The sequence below is a fragment of the Lepidochelys kempii genome, chromosome 26 (assembly GCF_965140265.1).
Source record: "Lepidochelys kempii isolate rLepKem1 chromosome 26, rLepKem1.hap2, whole genome shotgun sequence".
NCBI lineage: Eukaryota > Metazoa > Chordata > Testudines > Cheloniidae > Lepidochelys > Lepidochelys kempii.
Window position 1 is genome coordinate 12,135,171 of NC_133281.1, and position 27,882 is coordinate 12,163,052.

Below are 27,882 nucleotides of genomic sequence, written 5' to 3' on the forward strand. Positions count from 1 at the left end.
TTTTAGAAGTAATTGTAATCCACTCAGTCTTGCTCAGAAGCAGACAGATGTTACAAATTTAAGGCCCTATGGGAGTTGATGGTGCTCATTGCACAGCACCTCCTCAGGGTGAGTTGAGGGCTGTTAGTATCTTGCAGGATCAGGTTCCCAAATACATTGGCACCTACTCAAATGAGATGGGTTGGACAGTTAAAAAGAGCTCAATTCTCAGTTTGGTACAATATATTGTAATGGGCAGCAGGGTCTCTGGAGTCTTCGCTAAGAGGGAATTGGTGTTAGGGATAAAGGAGATTTCCCCTGTAGACAAAGACCAATAGTAATTCTCTTATACAGGATTCATAGATATTAAGGTCAGAGGGACCATTATGATCATCTAGTCCGACCTCCTGCACAATGCAGGCCACAGAATCTCACCCACCCACTCCTGCGAAAAACCTCTCACCTATGTCTGAGCTATTGAAGTCCTCAAATTCTCCATCCGTAGATCTCAAAGCACGTTACGAAGGCAAGGAGGCGTCATTAACCCCACTTCACAGATGAGGAAACTGAGACCTAAGAGGTGGGCAGTGTCAGATCCTGAACTTGAGCCCACGTATCCTGACTCTCAGTCCAACACCCTATTCTCTAGGCTGCGATCTCCCCATAGGTAATATAGCAAAAGTGAGGCAACTGACCTTGTACTGTCAGAGCTCTGTGTTCCTCTCATTGTTCAAGCTGGATCTTTCTTAAAGGAAATCCTTACTGCTCCTTTTGGGTCACCAGGCACTCTTGCTACCAATGTTTTGCTCTGAATACCATATGAAATATGGGGCTTTTGAGATGGGTCAGCTGCATCTGGACAAGCAGCTGGGCTCTGTCCCCAGGAGAACATTGTAAGCTGGCTCCTGCCACTCACACTGCCTGTTTGCCACATGAAGGGTTAATCGAGACACAGCTTGTGACTGCTCCAGCACCATGTCTAGCTTTAACAACATGCTGCAAGAGAGAAAACGAATCTAAGGCAAATCAAGTGACACATTTTATTGGAAAGTGAAGTCTGATCTAAATGTGCCTCTCAGCTTTGTGGGTTTTCCCCTCAGCACTTGAAAGTGTGGGTGGCATTTGTCCATTTCCTTCTTCCCCATCTCTTCACTGGCCTCAAATAGAGGAAGCATTAGTCAGGAGGGTGCAGTGTTATAGTTTGCATACCCATTTTATGCCACACCTTCTTTATTAAGCGAAATGGCTCTTGGAAGCTATGAACACGCAGCTTGCTCTCAGCAATGCTGATTCTCTTCTGTTTTCACTACTGACTTCAACAGAGTTTCTCCTGACTTGCACTGTAGAGTAAGCGAGAGGAGACCCAATCCCTGTGCCCTCTTGCTTAGACCCTGAGCAAACACAAGTCCTGCTGGAAAGAATGGTGTGTTCAATTACCAGGTTTTAATCTCCGGAGGCTCGGTTTGTTTTCTCAACAGCGTAGGCAGTTCATATACCTTGCCAGTTGATTGTTTTACTTTTCTTTGAAATCTGTGGTAGCCAGGTTACTGGAATATTTTGCTCCTTTGCTTTGCCCTATGGGATGGAATCCTGAAATGTCACTTTCATTCCGAAGATGTAATTTCTTCTTCATGTTACGTCCTTCCCCATGTTACCATAGACAGGTACTCCATTGCACATACACATGAGTATAATACCCACATTGGAGTTAGACTAACACAGTATTCAGTGGAATGCCTGAATCCCCAAGTAGATCAGTGTACTTAGAATGGGATTTTGAAAGAAACCTAAGGGCATTAGAAGTCCAAAACTCATTGAAATTCAGGGGATCTTAGGTACTTCAAGGCCAGATTTCCCACCCCCATCCCCCCCCAAATGCTGAGCACCCATACCTGAAGTAAATGGGAGAACTGTGTGATTGCCCCATCTGGAAAAGCCAGGTCACAACACATGTGGGTTTGAAGGATTTTAAATATATCACAGTTTATAGATCAGAGGGGAAGCCGTGTTAGTCTGTATCCACGAAAACAACGAGGAGTCCGGTGGCGCCTTAAAGACTAACAGATTTATTTGGGCGTAAGCTTTCGTGGGCAAAAATGCATCTGAAGAAGTGGGGTTTTTTTACACACGAAAGCTTGTGCCCAAATAAATTTGTTAGTCCTTAAAGTGCCAGCATACTCCTCATAGTTTATAGAGAATGTCTGATCTGCATGAAACTGCAGCTCTGGTATTGTATTGTACTCGGTACTGACAGAACCAAACAAAGTCGTTCCCATCTGATGATAGGTTTTTATTTTAATTATCAGGTTAAACTGCTTAACTTACTGGGCCTGATTCTGAACTGACGGTTTACACTGGGGGTTCCTCCATATGTTTACACTGACCTGAAAGCAATATTCGGCTACTCCTATAACTGTGCCAGCCGAATTTGGCACAGCTGTGTTGAAGTTTAGAACGCTTGCCCTTTTTTCCAGCCTGGTTCTTTTGCTAGAATGATCCAAACTTTATGGAATAATCCCAGCAATAGGATTAGCTGGTGGATCCACAACAATGAGATTGTAACAGGCACAGAAAAGCCATTGACAAAGCTGTGTTGTGGTGTGTCCCCACCTACCCCCTTTGTTTCCATGGTGGACAAAGTCTGGAGCGGCTCCAATTTTTCTCTCTCTCTCTTTTTTTTTTTTTTTAAGCTGACTGGATTGAATATTCCAGATCACTTCAGCAGACCTGCGTGTGAGTCAGTGGAGTCTCAGTCTGCACAGTCATGGAATTCTAAAGTTCTGTACAAGGGGCGCGGTGGGGAGAACGGGGGGAAAACAAATTTAAAAGTACATTTTAAAGCTAAGCGAAAAATAACCCTTTCCAGAGCTGCTGTCCCAGCACCTGTTTACTCAGATCAGGCCGAGGATGGTGTAAGCCACAGGATTTCAGTCCCCTTTTGGATTCGGGGCTTCAGTTTTATTTCTTCAAGCTCACACAAGCATGGGTCATGTCGCTCCCCCACTCCTCCCGGTGTAGATGCAGCGAGGTCGACAGAAGGAAGGTAGGAAGCATCAATACTACAGTATTAGCAGCACGACTGCCGCCCCGTAGCTGTGCCGCTGTAGTGTAGACAAGCTTCAGCTACCAATAGCAGGGACGCTGTTACAGCGCAGACTGGATGCCTGCGGAATGACCCAGCGTCCCAGGCAGGCTTGTACAGCTGATGCTGCCGCAGGGTCACGGCCGTCGGTACTTGCAGTTGCTAGACGCCAGCCAGCTCAGGTATATTTCCATGTGGTGCCGTCGCACCTCTGATTGCAGGGTAGACATACCCTGAGTGTCTGCAGCATTTAGCACAAGGGGGGCCACGATCTCCACTGGGGCCTCCACGCACTACCATAATGCAAATAATATTGTTTAATTGGCATCTCCAATCGTAGTTGGATTTTGCACTTCGTAAAAACATCCTGCCCAAAAAGCCTCCCTTTCCTACCCCAGAACATTTTCCTCTCCCCCAAAAACTCTGGGAGTCAGTCTGGATGACCAGTCCCGTCCATCGGACACTTTATAACACCTTGACATTAAAACGGATCCTAAAAGCCCCCGGGGTGGCTGTTTTACTTCTGCTGCTCGTGTGTCCTGCGATCCTCGTGCTGGTATCAACTATAATTACCGTGTTTCTTATGGCAACAGGTATTGAGTTGCTCCCTGGATGGACGCTATTTTGGTAAGATTGTGTGACCCTGGGTATGTTGCACATCCCATATTACTGAATACTTGGCTGCTGTTGGTGTGCAAGGTGCGGTACAAGACTTAGAGGAAATCCTAGTCTGTGCCCTAAGGACTTCACATTCAAAAGGCTTGATGCTGCCAGATTCTGAGCACCTCCCACAAGGGGCTTGTGGTAAGATGAGGCCCTGAAACATAAACCCTTGTATCAGAGGCCTAGTATGAGGCCTAAGGCCTGAACTAAAGTAATGGTCAAGACTTTGTTAACATAAAGCAAAGTTACACTGTGACCCAGAGGCAGGCCCTGTCACAGAAGCTGGCAAAGAAAGGGCTGATGTTGCAAAAATACACATACCTAAAAGGTCCCGGGCACTAGAGATACAAACATATGCCAGGATGATACCAGAACACTCTGATACTTGCACATTCCACAGAGATAACAGAGAACAGGCGGACCCATCCTGAAGACAGGGGCAAAAGGGTACTATGATGGATAGAGTTGTTTTGTTCGAACCAATATGTGCAAGGTGCGAGGCGGCACCTTACTACGTCGAGGGGTTGTACCTCAATACGTCAGGAGTGATGTGAAACTTGTTTGTACTTGTGTATAAGAATGCACCCTTGAAGAGTTTTCATTGTCTGGCCTAGGGGGGCAATGGCAAATCCTGCCACTGACTGAGCCGATCCATTGTCAGGGAGCACATATGTGCTAGCAGAACTGTGGACATCTGATCCAGGGATAATAAACCTGGCTGGGTGCCTTCGTACCTTATCGGAGTCTGTGGTCATTGGGGGTTCTCTCAGGGTTTTCTGTGTCGGCGATCTGCGGAGCCGGGGCAGCACAGAGAGGGAACACACGCACGCAGCCGGCTGTTATCAACATTGAACAGAGCAGAGCACCACACTGGTGACATCTGACAACATCGTTGACACCCTCGGTCCTAGTCAGTGATTTTAACGGGCGTTGAAAATCCTTAGAGCCTGGCAGCTTCTAAATGTCCCTTCAGGTGTTTTGTACCGATCACTTGAGAAATGCTTTTGGAAATGAAACACAGGCCTTCTCTGTAACTGGGATTAGCCTGTCTTGAACACAGTGCAGATCTTGGCTTTCCCTACAGGTTGTACTGGTGAAGCTAAACCCATTGCTGCTCATTGGTGGTTGAGTCCCAGATATAGACAAGGGCTGTCTTGGTGACCGTTACAAGAATTAGAGAAACTAAGAAGCTTGTTAGTTTTCAGACCCTCTTACCTTGATGCAAGGGTGATCTAAGCTACCTGACCTGCAAATTGGGTATCTCAAGGAGAGAAGCAGTGGTGCCTTGCTGGGGTTTTATGGCTATAGAATGGAAGTTTGTGATTCTTGAGTTCAAATCCCAGCTATGCCCCTGAATTGTTGTGGCCTTGTGCAAGTCCCAAAAGACACCACTCTCTGCCACAGTTTTCTTATCTGTGAAATGGGGATGAGGCTAAATCTACCTTGCAGAGTGGCTGAAAGAGTCTTTGTTTATATTTAAAAATTGCTCTATCATCTGGGTACTATGCCAAGCTTCGTTGTCACTGATTCTCAGCCTACCTAAAATTAAAGTGTCTACTTTTTATTTTTAAAAATAAATCTCACGGCACCTATCCCAAGCTCTAGATTTTCATGTAAGCAGATGTCTGTTGTATGCAGCTGCTGGAGAGACAGTTCCCTGATCTAGGATGCTCAAAGGCATTGAGTTATTGTTAGAGAAGGCACAAGTTGTGATCTGGGTCCCAGTTTCAAACACTCCATAGTTCTCGGGTGCTTGGCTTGGGCGTGGGGATGTTGTTTGAATCCTTATAAAGATGGGTTGGTGGGGGGCTGTCCAGTGCTTGCTAGATAATGACCTGACCAGCTTGGCAGCTCCTCCTTATAACATGAGTGTAAGTAATTAGGGCGTAACCAGAGTGTTACAGTCCGGGCAAAGCTTTCTCTTCCTAGCTTGCTGAGGAGGATAAAATGGGATTGATAGGAGGTTGTCCTTGAGAATCTGGCACCTGTTTCTCCCTCCTTTCCTTGCTGACCAGCCACCTTCCTCACAAGGCCTGCCCGCCCCAGGAGTGAGAGATCCAACTCTGATCTCTCGCAAGGGAGTGCACGGCCACTGCCTCTAACTCTGGTGTCCCATGGGGCATCACACCGCCCTTACTGCTAAGAGATTGAGCTGGTTCAAGTTTAAACTCTCTTCATCGTGGCAGCTTGGGATCTCTTGTGGAAGGATGATTTTGGATGAGATTTTTAAAGAAATTATCCCCTGGGATCTGGTCTTGGCAAGTTATTAGTTTCCAGGAGTACAAGGTATTTTAAACAGGAGATTTAGGGTAGGGGGTTAGAAGAGGCAGCTTTACAGAAATGAGCAATTGTTTCAGCTCTGATTTTTTTTTCCAACACCCCCCCCCCCCGCTTTGCATTTCTTGCAAAGTCAATGCTTTTTTAAAAAATAGAATTAGCTTCCCATCTCCTTTGGGAGGTGGGTTCAGCTCAGTAATACTTGTGAATCGTTACAGGCTTCCTAACGCAAATTAATTAAAGGGAGGCCGTACTCCAGAGAAGCTGTGTGTTAAGCTATGCCCGAGGGACCTAGCCAAATCACGTTGCGTTATCTGAGTCTCTCGCCTGCATTTGTGTTGTGTCTCCGCTAACAGCAACCAAAACAGGCAGATAAACTCGATTCACTTTCCCTCGCTGCTTGTCATGCTGGTAGATTACACTGCTTTCAAGTAGTAGATGATTTACGCTGCTTTGCATCCCTCTAATGATGAGGGATTTGGAGACAGCCTTGAGATTTAGGGTTGTATATCTGTCTTATGTTGTTTTCTGCCTCCCTCTGTCACATCGCCATAGGATCTGACTAGCTCACAATCTTAGGTTACATCTACACTTGAAGCTGGGGGGTGTGATTCCCAGCTCGAGCAGACCAGCTCACGCTAGTTGTCATCAAATAGTAGCCTAGCCATGCTAGCATGGGCTGTGGCAAGCGGTGGTACCTAACCGTGTCGAGTACAAACCCACCTGGACCCTATGGGGAAGAACCTGACTCCTGCTCTCCGCCTGGCTCTTGCTAACTTTGCTTTATATTAGCAAGGCTTGACCACTACTTTAGTTCAGGCCTCACAACAGGCCTCTGATACAGAGCCTTATGTGTTAAGCTCTCTTTCTAGTACAGTGCTCTTACTCCCATTTCCCTGTTGGCCACAGGGCTTTGTGCCGGTTTTATCCCAGTGTAGATGAGAGGAGAATGGAGCCCCGTCTTTACAAAGTTTGCCCAAGCGCATGGCAATGGTCCTGGGATGGTTCAGAGGCATCTTTCCATTCTGTCCCTCTGTGATCACTCAGTCTGTCCTATTTACACTTCAGAATCCTTCCTTCAGAAAAGCCCTGCTTTGAAACCGGTCCCCTGGGGTTGAATTACTCGGCATGGAGATGGAGCGACTCTCCTGAGGTCACACAGCAAGGCAGTGGAAAAGTCAGGAACTGCATCTGGTCTCCTGGCTCAATTCCTCTGCTCTAACTAAGACCAGGCTGCTCCAGCCTCAAAAACAGCGTTGCTGTCTGCTCTGTGTGGACACGGAAGATCTCATAACTCCTCTGTGTGAGCTATTTGTGTCACAGGCCACAGTTCCCCAACTACCTTGTGCAACTTGCTGTGGCCCATTGTTGCCTCATCCGCCACCACAGAGCTGCTTGCATTTTAACTGGTTGAAGGGGTCCCTGGATGTAGGGTCAGATTCATCCCTGAGGGGGTACTTTTCACCCCCTCCACCCTAGGGGATAGCTGTGCTGAGGGTAGGGATTCCCTCATGGCGGGCAGGCATTGGGAGTATGGTCATCGCTCTTCCTTGAGAGAAACTTCAAGTTCTGTTCAGGGCTGTGTCAGGGGGGTCTGGCCAGGAGAGAGGCTCACTCAGCCCTTTTCCTGACTGTGCCTTATTTCTGCAGTGGAGCTGGCTGGCTGTGTCTGCCCGAGCAGGGATTGCAGGACGATTGCACTGTACGGAGAGATTTCAGCAAATCAGTAAAGTGCATGAAACCACTATTGCTTATTGTTAAAAGCAGCCAAGTACCACTGCCAGCGGTAGCATATCTGGCCCATGTAAATAGGCAGTCATTTCATAGCTCCATTTTAAGTGTGTGTGTGAGAATAAGACAGAGGCCTCTAACACGATATTCTTCTCTCTTTGCGCCTGCAGAGAATGGAGACTTCTTGGCCTTGGATCTTGGCGGCACGAACTTCCGTGTGCTGAGAGTGAAGGTGTCTGATAATGGCCTGCGGAAGGTAGAAATGGAGAATCAGATCTATGCCATTCCAGAGGATCTCATGCGTGGGAGTGGGGTACAGGTAGGTTTAATATTCCTCCCCCTTCCCCCCCCACCCTTTATTCCTGAACACACTTTCTCGCTGGATCACTCAGCCTGCTATGTCTTCCTGACGTGATTCTCCTGGGTATTCGAGAAGGAAACAACCCATGCTCAGATGCGACAGCCATTGGGGCTGGGTAAGTGCAAAAGGCCGAGGCTTTTAAAAGCAACTAATAATTTTCAGGTACCTTGGGCCTTGCCTTCACTAGTGAAGGTGGGTTTTTAACACCCATTACCCTAGTGTAGACAGGCCAGTTTGTGTTTTAACATGTGGTAGCTGGCAGGTATGTACACTAGGGTTCACAACTAACGTGTTCAGACTACAACTTGCCATCTCTCCACTAGGGATTTCTAATGAGTGTTAAACGCACCTTTTTTCCTAGTGTCAACGTGTCCGCCATTGGATGCCCAATTTGAGACCCCATAACAGGGCCTTGTTTTCAGAAGGCAGGTCCGCAGCACTCTCTGAAAATTAGGCCCCTTAGAGGGTGTTTCATGTTGAGTATACAAAACTGCCAGTCACTAAAAATCTTGGCCCCAGAGAGGGTGGTACTCTGGTCTGCCCTGAGATGATGCCAGCAGTGAAAGGACAGGAGTAAAGCACAGCGCATGTAGCTCTAATTCCCCTCTGATTCCATCCTCCCGCAACTGTGCCTAATCCCAGTTTAAATCTTACATAAAAGGCCCCCCCCCCCCCCCCCGCACGGCCACCGCCCATCAGTTCACATGTCATCTTGCAGCATCATATTTGCCCTCGGGAGTTGCAGGCACCATGCAGTGGAAAGATGCTCCTCTGGTTGGTCAGAAGTAATCATCAATAGTCACTTTCTTGTCCAGGGAAATCTCTCTCGCTGTCCACGTGAGGGGGTGACACCCAGCGGGTACTGTGATGACACGTGCTCAGAGAGCATCCTCTGCAGCTTTGTATGAGGCTTGTGCTCTCTGGATAGAGGAGGGCGGGAGTGGAGCAAGGAAATTTTAGTGTCATTGCAAGATGCTGACGTGGTGGGAATTAAAGTTGTTAGGAGTCAGCACACCTGGGTTCCATTGTCACCTCTCCCACCAACCTGCTAGTCCCTTCCCTGCTCTGTGCTTCTGTTTCTCCCTTTGACTTGTGAGTCTAATGATGCCCACCATTCTCTCTCCATCTCAAAGTACTTCATTAAAGAGCTGTGTAAGTGTAAAGTACAGAGGCAGGCAGATGATGAAACACGTTGTCCGACTGTCTCCTAACCCTTTTGTTGGGCTGTTGATTTTGGCTCAGAATAAATACAAATGGAATAAAATAACAGTGTGCATTGTATGGGAGAAAATAGAGTTTGACACAAAATAAATGCAAACAGAATAAGATAATAGTAAATGACTGTTAAGGGGGATGTTGTGTGTGAGTCCTAGGGAATATAGTTTTAAAACTGTAATCCAGTCATCCCCCCCGCCCCACCCTCTTTGCTTTATACCACTTGAAGACAAACTGGTGTAATCTGTCTGTCCAGCTGTCTTCGCTTTTCTCATTAAAGCCTTGTGCGTAGAAGGCGCTTTAAAGTGCCTTGCAGAGAGATGTTAATGCTTTAAATGAGATTCGTCACTACCCGGGGTTTACAGTCTGGCAAAGGGGGGGGAAATGCCTGGAATAAACAGCTGAGGGAACTCGAGTTCAGTGCTCTGTTCTCTGCTGAAAACTTAGAAGAAGGAAACTAACGGATATTGAGGATCGATCCACAGTCAGCTTGGGTGATGCAGCAGGCAGAGCCTTGTCTGTGTTGGGAATTTATCTCCATTCCAGCCACCCACTGGACCCCATGTGCAGATAGACAAATTTGCGCCCTGGCATTGACCCCTGCTTGACACCTGAGTTCGATGCACCAGTACAAAGCTGCTGCTTATTGCCGTTTACCTTGTCTACGCTAGGGGTTTGCACTGGTGGGCGGCTACTGCTTAAAAGAGCTACCCTGCAAATCTTTGGTGAAGACATAACTAAATCTCAGTTGCATTTATTATGGTAACATATCTCTGTGAAAATTCATTGCAAATCTTCAGTGCAGTCAAGGTCTAAAGAACCAAGGAAGAGAGGTTTTTTTCTTTATCAAAGTACTGGACCATCCTGAACTGTCATGGGGAATCCTAGTATTTTGCTCTCTCTAATACCCTAGATTCCAAGACCTCAAAGCACATGACAAAAAATTAGGTAGTTCCGTCTACCTGCGCTATAACAGGGGGCAAACTGAAGTGCAGAGAGGTGAAGTGACTTGTCAAAACTTGCAAAGAGTCACCAGCAGAACTAAGGAGAGAACCCAGGAGTCCTGAATCCCAAATCTCCTGCTTTAACCACGAGATCAAATTCCTTTCCCAAAAGTTGTCTGTCTCTGAAAATCTTCCAGGCTGATACAGAGAAGACATGCTTAAGGATTTATTTTAAACTAAGCAAACTACACCTAGACACCATGGTAATGGGCAACTTATAAGTGAGTCTTAATAATAACTGTTTGGATTTTTATTACAATGTGGTCTGCAAAGTCCCAGAATACCAAACCAGTTACAATCAGGAATACAGGTGCAGTACAGGGAATGCTTAACATGCCTGTGAAAGTTTCCTCCAGTGTTATGGGTAGGCTTACATGAGGTGGTCAAAAGTTTCCTTTTGTGGGGAGGGTTACTCTCTAATAGCTGAATTGCTTGAATAAAGGAGAGAGACATTGGCAAGCGAAACACAGTCAATGGCACCCAGTGTAATGTAGGATCCAGCGCATTCAGTTGTGAAATGATCCTGACTTGACTTTGTGTTGATCCATTCCAATGGGTGCTGGATTGGGTCTTTACGCTGAATAGACAGATTAGAGCGACTCAGGGTCTGAGCAGCCTAACGGGTGGTGATCTCTGTTCTACAGCTCTTTGATCATATTGCCGAATGCCTGGCTAACTTCATGGAAAAGCTGAACATGAAGGACAAGAAGCTGCCCCTGGGATTCACCTTCTCTTTTCCTTGCCACCAAACCAAACTGGATGAGGTAAGTGAAGCTTTTACCTTCTCTGGCTTGTAAGCCATAATAGATTGACCTGCAGGCTGAGGCTTGGGCTTCTACCAGCCACCAGGCGAGGCAAAAGAGAAGAGTAGCTAGGTTTTATCACACCATATGATTTTAGCCTGGTCTGCACATGGAAGTTGCGTCAATTTGACTTAAATTGATTTTTTTAAACCAATTTAGTTAAACTGGTGCCAAGCAGTGTGGACTTTGGCTTGCTTCGGTTTAGTTTACATCTGTTCCCTTAAACCGGCAAAGACCTTAAGCGTGTCTTCATACACTATGGACGCATCTTCACGAGGAAGAAAGGTGCGTTAGGTACCATACGGTACTTAACATGAAGTAAAATCTGAACAAACTGCCCTGTCTTCATGTGGGTTGTATCTCTTGCTAGTTACCACATGTTAGCTAACTTGAGGTAAGGAAGTGCCTCTTTTGCATGCTGACGCATGGAACTTCAACTCTTTGGTGGTTATTACTGATTTGTTTCTACGGCACCATTAACGTGCAAGGCATTTTACTGACAAGTAACCAAGAAGATTTGCTGCCTTGAGGCATTTACGCTCCAAATTGGGGAAATAAGATAATGAGATATGACAAGAAACCATTAGGAGAAGGTGGGGAAAGGACAAGAAACAAAGGGGGAGGGTAAAATTGCTCTTGAGGGCAGCCTAGCTTGCAAAGGGAGTGTTATTTATAAGGCTCCGAGCTGATTATATTTTGGGATTGTTTTTGTGAATAACACCAGCTGTGTGCTGGGACGCTGGCTGAGAAGAGGATTTTAGAGGAAGGATTGGATGGCCGATGGGGGCAGCTGTTTATCACATAAGTCGAGAGAGGCTGTTAGTGGCAGAGGGGGCAGGGTGGAGGCAGATCTGGAGCCCCAGGTACAGAAAGGAGAGACAAAGGTAACACTGAGGACTGAGATGGGAGCAGGGCAGGTGGAAAAGGAACTGAATGCAGGCACTGGGTAGGGGGAAGGTGTGCAGCGTAAGGTAAAGCAGCTCCAAATGCCCCAGGACATGTGTCCCCTCGCTACATGCAAACAGACATGTCAAGCTCCACATCATTCATGGTGTACCATGCTCCTCTTCCCACTGAAGTCATTGGCAATGCTTCTACCAGCGACCGAGCGGGGGCTGGCACTCCTGCAGGGATTGATGTGCTGTCAGCTGTACTTAGCCATTGACTTGTTACATGGAGGGACTCTGGTGACCTGATGGACTGTCTGTGGCATTGGGTTCCCAAGGTGAAATTTGTTCGTTTAGCGCCCTCTGGATGCATGCGGGTCATTTCACTTGTCATGTACCCTCTCCTCTGGTACCTAGCATCCTTGTGTGGGTCTCGTTTTCTACCCGTTCCCTGCCATTATAACTGGAATGCTAAAAATTCTACTCACCTCTCAGAAATGTAGCCATCTGGGTATTTTTCTGTCCCTTTGGCACATCCTCCATGTGCAGCGAATACTCCATCGTAAAGGCACCCACATGCTGCATAAGTTTCTATTCACTTTTCTTCCCTTTATACTGCTCTCTTGGGGAAAGTAGGGTGATCTAGTGGAAAGCTGTGGGGTGAGGCATCAAGAAATCTTGGTTCTATTCCTGGTTCGGAAACTGACTCATTGGGTGGCCTGGGGCAAGGTACTTCTCTGTCTTTTTTTCCTCAGTTTCCCTGCCAAGATACTCACAAAGTCTCCATTTCACAGATGGTGAGTTAGACTAGATGACCCTTGTGGTCCCTTCTAACCCTATGATTCTAAAGCTCCTTGGGACCTAGGGAAGAAAAGCTCTGTATAAGAGAGAACGGAAGATGTCTCTGAAACCCTTTCAGAGTGGGAGCTAATCAAATTCCACGGCTGTACGGCCAAAATATTCCTGCTATTATCAGTATCTCTTAAACCTACTAATCATAGTAAAAGTCCCAGGTGCAAAGTGCCTTCTGCTGCTCAGGGCAGATTATTAGATTTGTTTGGAAAACCTCAAGCACCAAAGACTGTTTTTAATCAGAAGTCGTATGACACCCTGAGCTCTTTGGGAAGCATCCTGGTAAACTTGACTCTGTAGAATCTGGTCAGCCTCACCCTGTGTTTCGCATTTCTAATGCGGGTGGAAGTAAATGACTAATTCCCCATCCCATCCATATTTTGATGGCATTTCCAGAAATCTGGGCCTTGCTGAGACTCAAGGCAGGTTAACACGTAAAACGCTGCAGCGAAGATGCTGCTATGCCTACAGGATTGCTTGTCACGTCAGTGTCATTAATCCATCTCCCGTTGACATAACGCTGTCTACACCAGGTCTGTATACCTTGCATCGCTCTGGGATGTAGATTTTTCATATCCCTGAGCAATGTAGTTATACCGATGTAAGTTTATAGTGTAGACTCCTTGCCAGTGTAACCATATTGATGTAGGTTTCAGAGTAGCAGTCGTGTTAGTCTGTATCCGCAAAAAGAAAAGGGGGACTTGTGGCACCTTAGAGACTAACAAATTTATTTGAGCATAAGCTTTTGTGAGTCTCTAAGGTGCCACAAGTCCTCCTTTTCATATTGATGTAGTTACACAGTCATAACCTACACACACGACAGTGCTGCAACCCATCCCAGGAACCTACTGCAATAAGTTGCATCAGTGGAAACCCTTGTCTTTTATACCAGTGCAGCTGATCTACAGTGGAGAAGGGTTTTTATGTTTGGTTGGGTTTTTTTGTTTGTTTGTTTGGTTTTTTGCAAAAATCCCCAGGGTAGCGATAGGGCCTTAGTGAAAGACAGCTGAAGACTCCATGTTTGATAATATGGTGTTCTGATTTCTTTTCGTAGAGTATCCTTGTTACATGGACTAAAGGGTTCAAATCCAGCGGCGTGGAGGGGAAAGACGTGGTTGCCATGATACGTAAAGCCATCAAGAAACGAGGGGTAAGCATTACCCGTGTGCTGAACTCCCAGGTTGTTGGGAATCAGCTGCTCCGCCCCGGGCACTCTATTCGGCTTTGGAACAGAAGAAAGAGAATATGTATAGATCCTGGTCTCGATCTAGCTTACAGCCCTCCACGCAGGAGGGAAGGTATTGTATTTCAAGGTGTTCGCATAGACTGGGTTCCTCCAGGTTGGGAAAAGCACTATCTAAATGCCAGCAGTGGCTATACTTGGCTTCAGACCCGACACATTCAAGGGTTGTCGGTCGGATTGATGCACGCTTCATCTGGAAACCAGTGCAAGACAGCTGTGCTCTTTTTAAAAAAAAAACCTGAACAAACTTCCTCTTTTTTTTTAAAATCAGATTAGATTCTGTTGGTTGAGGATTACAGCAAACCTCGTGCTTCCTCATGCTCGTGTTCTGCTCTTTTCTTATGTTGTTCTCCTGCAGACTGCATTATCAGCTGTGAAAGTGGGTGTACTCAAAGAACTACTTCAGCGCTGAATTCACCCCTGCTCTGAATTGCATATTGTTGGTGTACCTTCTGATATCACAGTTATTCTGGCATTTGGAAGGACTGGAGATAGGGAGAAAAACAAATGTAGTAACCTCTGCTTCCAGTTCCCCATCTTTCCCTGTAAAGCCTTAAACGGCTTGAGATCTGGCTATGCCTCTCTTCCTTGTACATTACCGACTCCTCAGCTGACTGCTTGAGCTGATAGCCCTGTGACTAAAACAGGAAGTAGGGATGTTGGCCAGGAGTCTTTCAGGAGGAGTCGATTCCTCCAGAATTGCTCCCATTGCAAGAGCCTCGATTTCTTAGTTTGGATCTGCCAGAGCTTAGATTTATGAACGCAGCACCAATCAACACGGATTCCTCCTAAATTTTGGGGCAGGAGAGGGCTGTGGACTGGCTGGATGTGAAGTTACTTCCATGAGCATGATGACATTGTCTATACGGTTTATTGCATTTGTTGCAAGTTTTCATTCCTGTATCATAACTTTTAGTCTTCTAAAAACACGAAGAGTCAGGGACAGGTGGTTGATAGAAGTCTAGATAAATCCATCTGTAACATGGCTACTTAGCTACCCTTCTCAAGGAGGTGTTGAGATCCTAAATGAATGTTTGTGCAGTGCTTTGACATTGAATAGCACTATAAAAGGAACAATTTTTACTAAAGATAGGCAGCCTATTAATGTTCTTCCGTCACTGAATCTGTGCTGATGAACGTTTAGCCCCACTTGAGCCATGGTTTTCAAAAGGAGCTAGTGATTTTGAGTGCTGACCTTGAGATGCCTTAAGAAGGGAGCTGATAAGAAGTGCTGAGCCACCTGCTCTGTGAACATCTTCCCCTTCATGGTGTCTCCAGCTGAGCACTGAGAAATCGAGCGAGCCAAAATAATTAGTCCCAGCTGATAATCCTGGCCCAAATGAGGCTGAATATTTGTAGGCACGGATCCCAAATCTTGGCCTTGGAGCCTCACTCTTTCTATCCTCTAAAGTAACGATTTCCCCAACCCCCACAATCAATCTTAGTAATGAGGGAACGGGAAGTTTTGGTCAAACTTGACTTGATGTCTCTCCCCTTTGCCTGTTTCAGGACTTCGACATTGACGTGGTCGCCGTGGTGAATGACACCGTAGGGACAATGATGACCTGCGGCTATGATGATCACAACTGCGAAGTTGGGCTCATTGTTGGTAAGACGCAGTGTAACGTTGATGGGAAATAGATCCCGTCCAACCATTCGAGGTCTCTTTGAGATTACAAGTTTGACTGAGGAAAGTAATAGCGATGATGGAATATTCAAAGACTTCCGTAAGTTGTTCGTCTTAGTACCATGCAACGTTTTGATTAAGAAGCTAGAACGATACAAAATGAACGTAGCATGCATGAAATATTGGCTTAACTGACAGATCTCCAAATAGAACTGTCAATGGGGAATCATCACTGAGTGTTTCTACTCGGGGTCTCACAGGGATCAGTTCTTGGTCCTACGCTATGGAACATTTTTATGAATGACCTGGAAGAAAACATAATATCACTGACAAAGTTTACAGACAACCCAAAGAAGGGGAGTGGTAAATAAGGACGAGGAGAGGGCTCTGATACAGAGCCAGCTGGATCGCATGATAAGCTGGTCTCAGGCAAAGAAGATGCATTTCAGTATGGCCAAGTGTAAATGTGTGCATCTAAGAACAAACAATTTAGGCCATGCTTATAGGATGGGTAGGAGCTCTGTGTGGGAAGCAGTGACGAAGACCCCATCCCTCCCTCTCCCAGGTGACTGACTTGTGATCTGTTTGGCACAGGAACCGGTACAAATGCCTGCTACATGGAGGAGATGCGTCACATTGACTTGGTGGAAGGTGACGAAGGGCGGATGTGCATAAACATGGAGTGGGGAGCCTTCGGAGATGACGGCGTGCTGAATGACATCAGGACAGAGTTCGACCGTGAGATCGACATGGGTTCGCTCAATCCAGGGAAACAACTGTAAGCAGATTCCTGGCTTTGGCTCAGATGTGGGGGGTGGTTTATTTTGTATTGTTTGTCCTTCTATTGTGATTGTTTTGGTGTGAGGAGGAGGTCATATACGTTAACTGGGTTACAGGACCCTACCGGATGCAAGGTAGACCAATGCAAACTAGGACTGTAGCACAAATTTGGGTTGGTATTTCTGTACGAACCACCAAGAGCAACCCCGTCATCAGCTTTGCTTCATCTTCTAATGAATGGAATAACAGCTACTTCTGGATTTCCCATTCAATGTAATGATCTTCACCTGAAGGCAAACAGTGTCACCCAGTGTTCATACATCAGTGCAACCAACAGATATCAAACTCAGATATCAAACTCAGTGACTGAGAGATTGATTTTTAAATTAGAGGTGGACCCAGTCCATAAAACTTGGATCTGAGCTTCCTCCAAGATGCAGAAATAGTTTGGTTCTGGTTCAGGTTTACCTTTAATTGCAATGGATGGGAGAGGAAGTCACCTGAAGGCTTGATTTTTTTTTTATTTTTTTTTTAATCTATGTACTGTATATGTTAAGCATTTACAGTTGCATTTCTTTCTGTGCGCACAGTTCAGTCCAGCTATTATCAAGGCAGCTCAAACGGTGCCCACAGGAGAAGTTCTAGCATGTACCTTAGCAATTTCCCCAGGATTCTGCAGACCATACAGACTCACCCACTGCAGGATAAGATGGGAGAAGTGGGGTATATTTCCAAAGGGCAGATAGGCACTCAACTCCCATGTGCATCTTGGAAAATCTCTCGCAGTGTTTCTAGCTGTTTTAATTTGAAGGCCAGAATCCTCCGTCAAGTATGTGCTCATTGTTACATTGGAGCCTTGATGTTACTGTGGTTTAACCAAAACTCTGGAATACGTGACGAATGGCCGTGTCCACAGGGTTGCAGGGTGATGGTTTGAAAAATAGACCAAGCCTTAGACACATTTAAAACTTAGACTGACCTGGCAATATCACTCAGAGAGATGAAAAATTCACACCCCTGAGCGCCAGCCTAACTCCCAGTGAATTTGTGACTAAGTCAATGGAAGAGTGCTGCATTGACTAGCTACTGCCCCATGGCGATTACCTACGCTGACGGGAAAACCTCTCCATTGCTGTAGGAAGTGTCTACGCTATGGTGCTATACTGCCGTAGCAGTGTCATGGTAGCAGCCGTACCGTAGACCTGGCCTGTAAGCGATTTCAGAGCCTAAGTCCCACTGACTTTCAATGCTGCGTAGCGCTTCTAAAGACTGTATCCTCAGGCCCTGTTTACTCTACAAGCGTCTGCCAGCAGAGCTGTGTTGGTCAGGGGTGCTGAAGAGGTGTGATCCCAGGCTGACGGAGCTGGGCTGGGAAAAGCTGTACTTATTTTGTCCTTGGGTGGGGAGGCTGGAATATGCTATACCAGTGATTATACTAATATAAGCTGCGTCCACACTAGGAGCGCTGGGCTGGTATAGTATGCAGCTACAGCTACGCCAGCAAAGCCCTTTCTGTGTGTAGATCCTGCCTCAGGCACTGTGGCTCCACTCCTGCAGAACTCTCACGCTCCCTGGGGCTAAAGCAAAGCTCCTACAAAGCACAGATGTTTCTCCAGACTAGAGCTCCCCAATCTTTTTATTGAAGGTTTTGAAATGTCCCCCGGTGATTTTAAGCAAAATCTGGGTGTATCTGTATTGGGCTGCTATCTGAGATCATAGAACCATGGAACTGGAAGGGACCTCGAGAGGTCGTCTCATCCAGTCCCCTGCACTCGTGGCAGGACTAAGTATTATCTAGACCATCCCTGAAAGGTGTTTGTCCAACCTGCTCTTAAAAATCCTCAATGATTCCACAACCTCCCTGGGCAATTTATTCCAGTGCTGAACCACCCTGACAGCTAGGAGGTTTTTCCTAATGTCCAACCTAAACCTCCCTTACTGCAATTTAAGTCATTGCTTCTTGTCCTATCCTCAGAGGTTAAGAAAAACAATTTTTCTTCCTCCTCTTTGTAACAACCTTTTACATACTTGAAAACTGTTATCATGTCCCCTCTCAGTCTTCTCTTTTCTAGACTAAACAACCCAATTTTTTCAATCTTCCCTCAGAGGTCCTGTTTTCTAGACCTTAAATAATTTTTGTTGCCCCTCTCTGTACTTTGTCCAATGTCTCCACATCCTTCCTCTTAAAGTGACAGTGTACAATGGCTTGCACAGTGGACTGAACCTTGTGCTTAACTTCTCTGCAGGTTTGAAAAGATGATCAGCGGCATGTACATGGGAGAGCTGGTCAGGCTCATCTTGGTGAAGATGGCCAAGGAGGAGCTGCTATTCGGTGGAAGGCTCACCCCAAGCTTGCTCACCACAGGACACTTCGAGACTGGATTTGTGTCTGCTATTGAAAAGTAAGTAAGAAAGAGCATAAGCAAATGGTTCCATCCTCAGTGAACCCCCAACAGTGGAGGGGAGACCACCCCCTCTTCAAGACCTGTGCTCTTGGGAAGGAAAAGGTCTGTCAAGGCAACGGTGAGTGATCTGTTGTGTAGACACCAAGTAGAAACTGAGCAGGTTAGCCCCCCGCTCCTGCTCTGTGTGATGTGATCACTTAAGAGATAGAACTGTAGAAATGTGGGGCTGGAAGGGATCTTGAGAGCTCATCGAGTCCAGTCCTCTGCGCTGAGGCACGGCCAAGTAAACCTAGACCATCCTGGACAGGGTTTTGTCCAAGTTGTTCTTAAAAACTTCCAGTGAGGGGGATTCCACAGCCTCCCTTGGAAACCTATTCCAGAGCTTAACTTCCCTAAGAGTTATCAAGTTTTTCATACTGTCTAACCTAAATCTCCCATTGCTGTAGATTAAACCATTTATTTCTTTTCCTATTTTCAGTGGAGATCACTGTCATCTTTATAACAACCCTTAATATATTTCAAGTCTGTTATCGTGCCCCCACCCACCCCCTCTCAAGTCTTCCTTTCTCAAGACTAAACGTCCTCAGGTTTTTAACCTTTCCTCCTGGGTCTGGTTTGAAAACCTTTGATCATTGTTAGGGCCCTACTAAATTCATGGTCCAAATCCATGCAGATTTGCGCATGCAGTTGGGTTTCTAATGCACACTTCAAAGCAAATTTAACCGTCATGGGATTTAAAAAATCATAAATTTTCATGATTTCAGCTATTTAAATCTGAAATTTCAGGGTGTTGTAATTGTAGAGATCCTGACCCAAAAAGGAATTGTGGGGGTGTCACAAGGTTATTTTGTACGGTGGGGGAGGTGGGGTTTGCAGTACTGCTCCCCTGAAGAGCAGGGTAGCAGCTGGAGAGCAGCAGCTGCTCTCTGGGAGACCAGCTCTGAAGGCAGGGCCGCTGCCAGCAGCAACACAGAAGTGAGGGTGGCACGGTATGGTTTTGCCACCCTTACTTCTGCACTGCTGCTGCTGGCGGGGCGCTGACTTCAGAACTGAGCACCTGGCCAACAGTCGCTGCTCTCCGGTCACCCAGCTCTGAAGGCAGGGCAGAAGTAAGGGTGAAAATACCGCAACCCCCCTAAAATGTCCTTGCAGCCCCTTGGCAATCCCTTTTTGGTCAGGACCCCCAATTTGAGAAATGCTGGTCTCCCTTGTGAAATCCGTAGAGTATAGCATAAAAGCACACAAAAGACCAGATTTCACTGGGGGAGACTAGATTTCACGGTCCATGACGCATCTTTCATGGCCATTAATTTGGTAGCGCCCTAATAATTTTTGTTGATGTCCTCTGGACTCTCTCCATTTATCCACAAGCATCCAGCCGAGTAGAGCGGGACAATTACCTCCAGTCTCTTATAGTTGATTTTCCTGTTAATACACCCCAGAGTGATATTAGCCTTTTTCACAACTGCATCATGTTGTTGACTCGTATTCCGTTTGTGATCCACTATAATTGCCAGATCCTTTTCTTCAGTACTACACTTCTTCGGGGTTGGTTTTTTTTTATTACTTCATTTGATTTTTTCCTTTCTCAGTGTAGTACTTTGCGCATGTCTTTATTGAATTTCATCTCATGGATTTCAGATCAATTCTCCAATTTGTTAAAGTCCATGTGGAATTCTAATCCTGTCCCCCAGAGTGATGACACCAAGTATCTAAAAACGTTATAAGCATACTCGCCACTCCATTATTCAAGTCATTAATGAAAATATTGAAAAGCCCCAAGCCCCTGTGGGAGCCCACTAGTTACATCTTCCCAGTCTGCAAAAAGAACAGGAGTACTTGTGGCACCTTAGAGACTAACAAATTTGTTAGTCTAAGGTGCCACAAGTACTCCTGTTCTTTTTGTGGATACGGACGAACACGGCTGCTACTCTGAAACTTCCCAGTCTGACAGCCCACCATTGATAACTGCTCTTTGAGTATGTTTTTTCATCCGGTTGTGAACTCACCTTCAAGTAATTTCATCTAGATCTCATTTCCCCAGTTTATGAGAATGTCAAGTGGGACTGTTTCAAAAGCCTTGCTCAAATCAAGATGCATCACGCCTTCTGCTTCCATCTATCCATTAGGCCAGTAATACTGTCAAGGAAGGAAATGAGGTTGGTTCGGCATGGTTTGTTCTGACAAATCCATGTTGGCTGTTACTTATCACCCTCTTAAGAGTAAAAGCACTGGAACAAATTTACCAAGGGAGGTTGTGGAACCCCCAACACTGGAGGTTTTTAAGAAGAGGTTGGACTATCCCTGTCAGGGATAGTCTAGATAATACTTAGTCCTGCCTCGTTGCTGGGGATTGGACTAGACGACCTATCGAGGTCCCTTCCAGTCCTATATTTCTATGTCATTAACCTCCAGGATAAGAGGTGGGACTGGCAGAAATCTTGGGCCTGTAACACGTTGAGTTAACTCAACAGTATCTCAGGCTACTCCACTGAACTCCTTTTTTTGCTCTTCAGAGAGAAGGAAGGGCTACAAAAAGCCCACGAGATCTTGACCAGGCTCGGCCTGGACCCATCTGCAGAAGATTGCATAGCCACCAAGCATATCTGCCAGATCGTCTCCACACGCTCGGCGAACCTCTGTGCTGCTACCCTGGCCGCAGTGCTGCGCCGCATCAAGGAGAACAAGGGAGTCGACAGGCTCCGCTCCACCGTCGGCGTGGATGGCTCGGTGTACAAGAAGCACCCCCAGTAAGCCTGAGGACCTAAGTGAGGCTAGCAATGCGTTTGCGAGGAAATGGCCCTGGGGGTCATTCTGCAGCTCGATGGGGTTGAAAGCAACCCAGTCCCAGAGCACTTAAAGGGCTGTGACTCCCAGTAATGTCCGTGAGAGTCCTGTATGCTGTTCATGGCTGTAAGCGGCTGGGACTCACCCCTGCGGCACCTCCTGCTGGTGTCCTGGGAATTAGCTCCACTTCCAGCCTTGGAACACCCTCTGCAGGCCGGTGTCCCGCTTACGCCGGGCCCCCGTGTCCCTCCCAGTGCCCCTTGTACGCCGGGGCGCTGCCCCCTGGCAGTAACCCCTCACTTGCAGGGTCTCCCCGCCCTGGGGAACCCCTACGCCCTATCCCTACCTCGCCTCAGTCGTAGGCTACTGCCAGTCACTAGCTAGCCCCCGCGCCCTGGGGCAGACTGCAGTATGAGCCACTCATCACAGAGGCAGCAGGTCCAAACCCAACTTTGCCTGTCTAACCTTGGGCTGTCCCCTGCAACCCCAGTACCTGTTGGGCCTAATACTAGGCCGCAGTCTGGGGCTTTCCTGGCTGGAGCTCCCCCAGCTCCTCAGGCCCTTCCCCAGCCCTGCTCTAATCTAGGTACTCTGCTTAGGTCCCTGCAGCCAGGTCCCTCCCTCTCAGAAGCTAGAGAGTCTTTTTAGCTTCAGCTCAGCAGCCCCTTTATAGGGTCAGCTGAGTCTGTTTGTTTGGCTCCCTATCAGCCCAACCTAAGGCTCTCAGCCCCGGGCCCTCTCCCAGGGCTGGCTTTTAACCCCTTTGGGCTGGGAGCGGGTGACCACCCCGCTACAATTGCCCAAATCAGTAGTGTATCAGTTAAGGCACAAGCAAGGTCACTTTTAATAGATTGCATGGTTTGTAACAAGCCTCTAAATTTGTGTTGGAACTTAGAGCATGAAGCCTGGGAATTGGACCCCCGTAGGTTGCAATCTGAGAGGCAGGGTAGTCCAGTGAATAGGGCGCAGGCCTACGAGCGTGGAGACCCATGTTCTAATCCCAGCTGTGCTGGGACTCTGTTTTCCCAGCTTTCCTGCCAGTCTGAGGTGCCACCAGTGTTAATGTTTGTAAAAATGCATTGAGTGAAAGGGCTTTACAGGAGGGCATGGAAGAAGTTAAAGAGCTGCAGGAAAAGGCCTTCAGAAGCTTGTCCATCAGTGGATAAGATCTTGCGCTACAGACCTAAATGAGGTCTAGCTTTGCGTAAGGCTCAGTGGGGTATAGGCAACAGGGATTGAACCTGGGACCTCTGGATCTAAAAGCACGAGTCTCCCTTAGCTGTCTATATGTGGGCCAGCCACCAGTAGAGGGGCCTGGAGCACCACGCTCAGTGGGTGACACTCACTTCCCCCTCTGTCTGTGCAGTTTTGCTCGGCGCCTTCAGAAGACCGTGCGGAAGCTGCTGCCAGACTGCGACATCCGATTCGTTCGGTCGGAAGACGGGAGCGGCAAAGGGGCCGCTATGGTCACGGCAGTGGCCTACAGGCTAGCAGCCCAGCAGAAGGCAAGGCAGAAGACCCTGGAAGCCCTGAAGCTGAGCCATGAACAGCTGCTGGAGGTGAAGAATAGGATGAGGATCGAGATGGAGAGGGGACTGAACAAAGAGTCGCACCCGGACGCCACTGTGAAAATGCTGCCCACTTACGTGTGTGCCACTCCAGATGGAACAGGTAACACCCTGTGTGTGTGAACGCTCCTGTCCCCTCCCGGATAGAACATCAGACTGTCAAGGGGCCAGAACCTGCAATCTGAGCTCCTTTGTATTTCAGGGTTTGGATCTGCCTGGTTGGGGCTCTGCCTGGTGAGTGCTCGGCTGCTCTGCCTGGTGGGTGCTTGGCATCCCCCGGCCCTGACCCCATTCCACCCCTTCTCCCAAGTTCCCGCCCCTGCCCCGCTTCTTCTCCACCTCCTCCCCCTCCCTCTCAGAAATTCCTAAGCACCGCCAAACAGCTGTTAGGCGGCAGCGGGAGGGAGCAGGAAGCGCTGGGAGGAAGTGGGAGGAGTGGGGGACGTGGCGCGCTCGGGGTGGGGAGAAGGAGTCGAGGAGTGGGGAGCTTGGCTGCCAGTGGGTGCAGAGCACCAGCTAATTTTCCCCCGTGGGTGCTCCCGCCCCGGAGCATCCACGGAGTTGGCGCTTGTGTGCTGCCTAATCCACTCAGGCCCTGTCTCAGAGTGGACTCTCAAGCTGGCACTGGGCATTAACAAACACGAGTCACTGAGGAACAGGGTGGCTCTGGGGACTGTAGCCCTATATTTTTGGACTTCAGATTTGCGCATGCCGTTGGGGTTTCTCATGCACACTTCGAAGCAAAGAAAGTTCCGGAACAGTTTCCGAGGAAACGTGGCCCAGTGGGTAGAGCACTGGACTAGGACTTTGTTCACCTGGGTTCTACTCCTGACTCTCCCACTGACCTTGCAGCGTGACTGTAAGCAGGTCACTTCCATGCTCTGTGTCCCTACTTCCCCTCCTGCACCTTCTCCGCTTTAAGAAAAGGAGTACTTGTGGCACCTTAGAGACTAACCAATTTATTTGAGCATAAGCTTTCGTGAGCTACAGCTCACTTCACATGGCTGTTACTCTGAAACTTGTCCGCTTTGTCCATTTAGATTGAAGCACGTAGCACAGTGAGGCCCTCGTCTCAGTTGAGGTTTCTATGCGTTGTCTTGGTACAAAGCATAATGGGGACGGAGAATTGGTCCTCCATGGTTCCTTCCGATTCTCCAGAACAGAAGAGTTCAGAGGGTGGATTCTGATCTCTCACTGGTTTAACTCCCATGACATCAGTTTTCACTGGTCTCTATGAGGTTGGGATTAACCTCTCCATTTCCAGGCTCTTCGTGTCGCCTGCTCGCTTTACTTTGCATTCCTCGGGTGCTCCGCTGCCTGCAGATGAGAGGTTGGGGCTGGCTGGGTCTTTGGGGTGATCTGGGTACATCATTCGCTGGCAGCCCCTGTGGACAGTGTTGTAACTGCCTTCGTTTGGGTTTCAGAAAAAGGCGACTTCCTGGCCTTGGATCTCGGGGGAACGAATTTCCGTGTGCTGTTGGTGCGTGTGCGGAGCGGGATTAGGCGCGGCGTTGAGATGCACAACAAGATCTACTCCATCCCGCAGGAGGTCATGCAGGGGACAGGAGAGGAGGTGAGCCAGGGCCAGCTTGAAAGGAGAAGAGGGGGCATCTCGCCTGAAGTGTCCTAGTGGTTACGGTACGGGGTGGGAGCTGGGCCACCTGGCTTCTAGCCGTGGCTCTTGCCCCAGCCTGTTCTTTACCCTGGACAAGCCCCTTCCCCCTTCTGTACCTCCGTCTTTAAAATGGGGTGATGATACCATTTGCAAAGTGCTTTGACATCTAAGGGTGAGAAGTTACACAGAAATGTTGTTATTATAGTGTGGTTTAGGATCTGAAATTACACAGTCCAGCAGACCGACATGGACACCAAAGATGGATGCACTAGTAACGTCTATCTGTAGAACCGTCAAAACCATTTCAGGTAACTCATACTGCTGCAATAGTGTTCTCCATCCATAGAATGCAGACGCTTCGTAAAGGTGTGCAAAGATCATATTTTATGGGTAGTGAAACGGAGGCACAGAAGTTGAGTGACTTCCCAGAGTCACACGGTGACTTAAGTATAATTCTGCAAAGTATTTCAGGCTGTTTAGTAGCATTTCTCAGTAGTTGCACTGGAGCAAATTCTGGGCACTGTTGCCTTTTGCCCCATTATAAAATGTATACAGATGCAGCTGTTCTGTGCTCACTTGTCAGTGTTATAAATGATAATAAGGGACCACGGCAAGAGGGCTTGGTGAGGAGAGGGGGAGCAGGGTGTCGGTGTGATGTATTCATGCCATGTAAATATTCAGACACCTGCAAGAAGATGAGATTTGGGGTGTCAGTTCAGCTTGCAGCCTAGCTGGGTGTGTTCCTGTTAAAAGACCAAAGAAATAAGCCTCGCTAATATTTCACAGCCAGAGTAAGATCAAAACCATGGGCCCAGGTCCACGGTTGTAGAACAGTGCCCCACATTTAGCATTCCCATCTTGCACTGTACTGACTATATCATGCCCATGGGGCTCTGTTAATCCATCCTTGCTCATATCTCCTGTCACACGGCCGCCTTCCAAGGAATCCAGCTGTTCTAGCAGCCAGCCTGACCCCTCAAGCTCTTGCTTTGTCCCTGAAACCCATCTCCTGAGTCTGGAAAACAAGAAACAAGGCTCTAAGAAAAGGAGATTCTCCCCTAACTCCCGCCTCTCCAATGCATTGAAATGACTCACTGACGCATTACCCTCCATACCACTCGCAAGAGAGTAAATCACAGATGTTCTAAAATAGAGCTGCAAATGTTGGGAAATCAGCATGACCCAAATTCCTTGCTGTTATAAACCCACTGCCCTGGTAGAATTCAGGCAGCAGAGAATTTATCCCAGCACTAAGCAAATGAAGAGGGTACTGAAGAAGAATTTTCTTCCTGCTTATAATTTTCCCCTGCAATTTCAGTTAGGCCTGGTGTGCACTTAAATTTAGGATGAAAAATCCACACCCCTGAGGGACATAGTTATGTCAACCTAACCCAGGGGGTAGAAGTAGCTAGGCTGATGGAAGGATGCTTCAGTTGACCTACCTATGGTCAGTCGGGGAGGTGAAGTTCCTACAGCAACGGAAAACCCCCTTCTGCTGCTGTAATCTGCAGCTACACTATGTGGGGCCATAGTGGCATAGCCCCCATAATGCAGAGAAGCTCTTTAGATCAGGATAACTGATGCGAACACAACCTTAATTCTAGTGTTGCTCTGTGCTGGTGGACAGCTTCCACCCCAGAGGTGGCTGTGGGCTTCCACCCCAGAGGTGGCTGCATTGATGATGCCCCCTCTTGTGAGGTGCCAAACAGCTCTTTGGAGAGATTGAGCCTCCTCAACACCCACTGCATCAGTGACAGTGGAGCGTGATCTCGGCAATGCAGATCAGCCCCCAGATTCATCGGCTGATCAATTTCAAGGCCAGATGGGAATGTTGTGATCATCTGGTCTGACCTCCTGCAGAATAAGGGCCAAAGAAGCTTGCCTAATAACTTCTGCATCAAGCCCATAACTTCTGTTTGAGCTATAGCGTAACTGTTTAAAAAGAGAAAAAGTCTTGATTTAAAGACTTCAGATGTACCACATCCCTGGGTCAGTTGCTCCAATGGTGAGCTAATCTCACTGTTTAGAAATAAAGAGCTTTTTTTTTTTAAAGTCTGAATTTGTTTTAGCTTCAGCTTCCAACCCCTGGATCATGTTCTGCCCTTTTCTGCTCAATTAGAACTGGCTGCTATCTGAAATCTCTTCCCTGTGTAGGTATTTACAGACCATAATCAAGTCACTTTTTGACCATCTCTTGGATCAACCAAATAGATTGAGTTCCTGTAGCCTCTCACTACAAGGCATGTGTCTCAAGTTTGTAAAGAGCTTTTGCATTCCTCTGGGTGAAGAACACTGTATTAACGTTGAACCAACACAGTTTGTTTAGTTTTTTAACCTGTGTGAGAAATGCAGAGAAAAATCTTTTAAATAAAGAAAAGGGGGCTGAAGGAGAAAAGCCTGAAACTTCAGGTGATAACTTTGGGGCTGAGATGGGGTGGGGTTTGTATCCCATTGCAGATGGGTAACCCAGCCCCAAATGCTGGATTCAGGCATCACCTGAGTTTGGAGTTAGATTTTTATGGCTCTAGACTTTGTGTTGCTGGTAACTTATCCCCATCAAGCCCTCCAGTGCTCCCATTGAATTCAGTGCTCAGGATAAGGCCCAATGTGACTGTGTTTTAAATTTTGACTATATATAGCTAGGTGCCGCTGTATAATTAGCTACAGGAGGAAGACCTCAATGGAGATGGATTTTTCACTACTTGGTTATGCAGCTGAGTTGACGTGGTAGCCCATTGATCTTTGCTAGTACCAGCAGACACACTCTTACTTAGCTGGTAGCCTGGTACTTAATCAAGTTTTCCGCAGTTACTAAAGCAACTGCCTCTGGTTGTCTGTCTACAGCTGTTCGATCACATCGTCCACTGCATTTCTGACTTCCTGGAATACATGGGGATGAAGGGCGTGTCACTTCCTATGGGATTCACCTTCTCTTTCCCTTGCCAACAGAATAACCTTGATGAGGTAACCTATATCCAGCTACCTGGTATCTGTACCTACTAA

At 47.3% G+C, this 27,882-nt stretch overlaps 1 protein-coding gene across 4 annotated transcripts in view; it reads left to right on the forward strand.

Moving 5' to 3' along the window:
- HK2 (hexokinase 2) overlaps nucleotides 1–27,882 on the forward strand; it is a 62,434-nt gene that overhangs the window by 17,044 nt on the left and 17,508 nt on the right. For 3 of the 4 annotated variants that reach the window (XM_073324982.1, XM_073324981.1, XM_073324983.1), the window contains exons 3-12: nucleotides 7,903–8,051; nucleotides 10,957–11,076; nucleotides 13,909–14,004; nucleotides 15,607–15,706; nucleotides 16,319–16,502; nucleotides 18,751–18,906; nucleotides 21,426–21,659; nucleotides 23,063–23,367; nucleotides 24,689–24,837; nucleotides 27,724–27,843. In XM_073324982.1, coding sequence (XP_073181083.1) covers nucleotides 7,903–8,051; nucleotides 10,957–11,076; nucleotides 13,909–14,004; nucleotides 15,607–15,706; nucleotides 16,319–16,502; nucleotides 18,751–18,906; nucleotides 21,426–21,659; nucleotides 23,063–23,367; nucleotides 24,689–24,837; nucleotides 27,724–27,843 — 1,613 coding nt within the window. The remainder of the gene's footprint in view (nucleotides 1–7,902; nucleotides 8,052–10,956; nucleotides 11,077–13,908; nucleotides 14,005–15,606; nucleotides 15,707–16,318; nucleotides 16,503–18,750; nucleotides 18,907–21,425; nucleotides 21,660–23,062; nucleotides 23,368–24,688; nucleotides 24,838–27,723; nucleotides 27,844–27,882) is intronic. The other variant, XM_073324984.1, reaches the window with a different exon arrangement.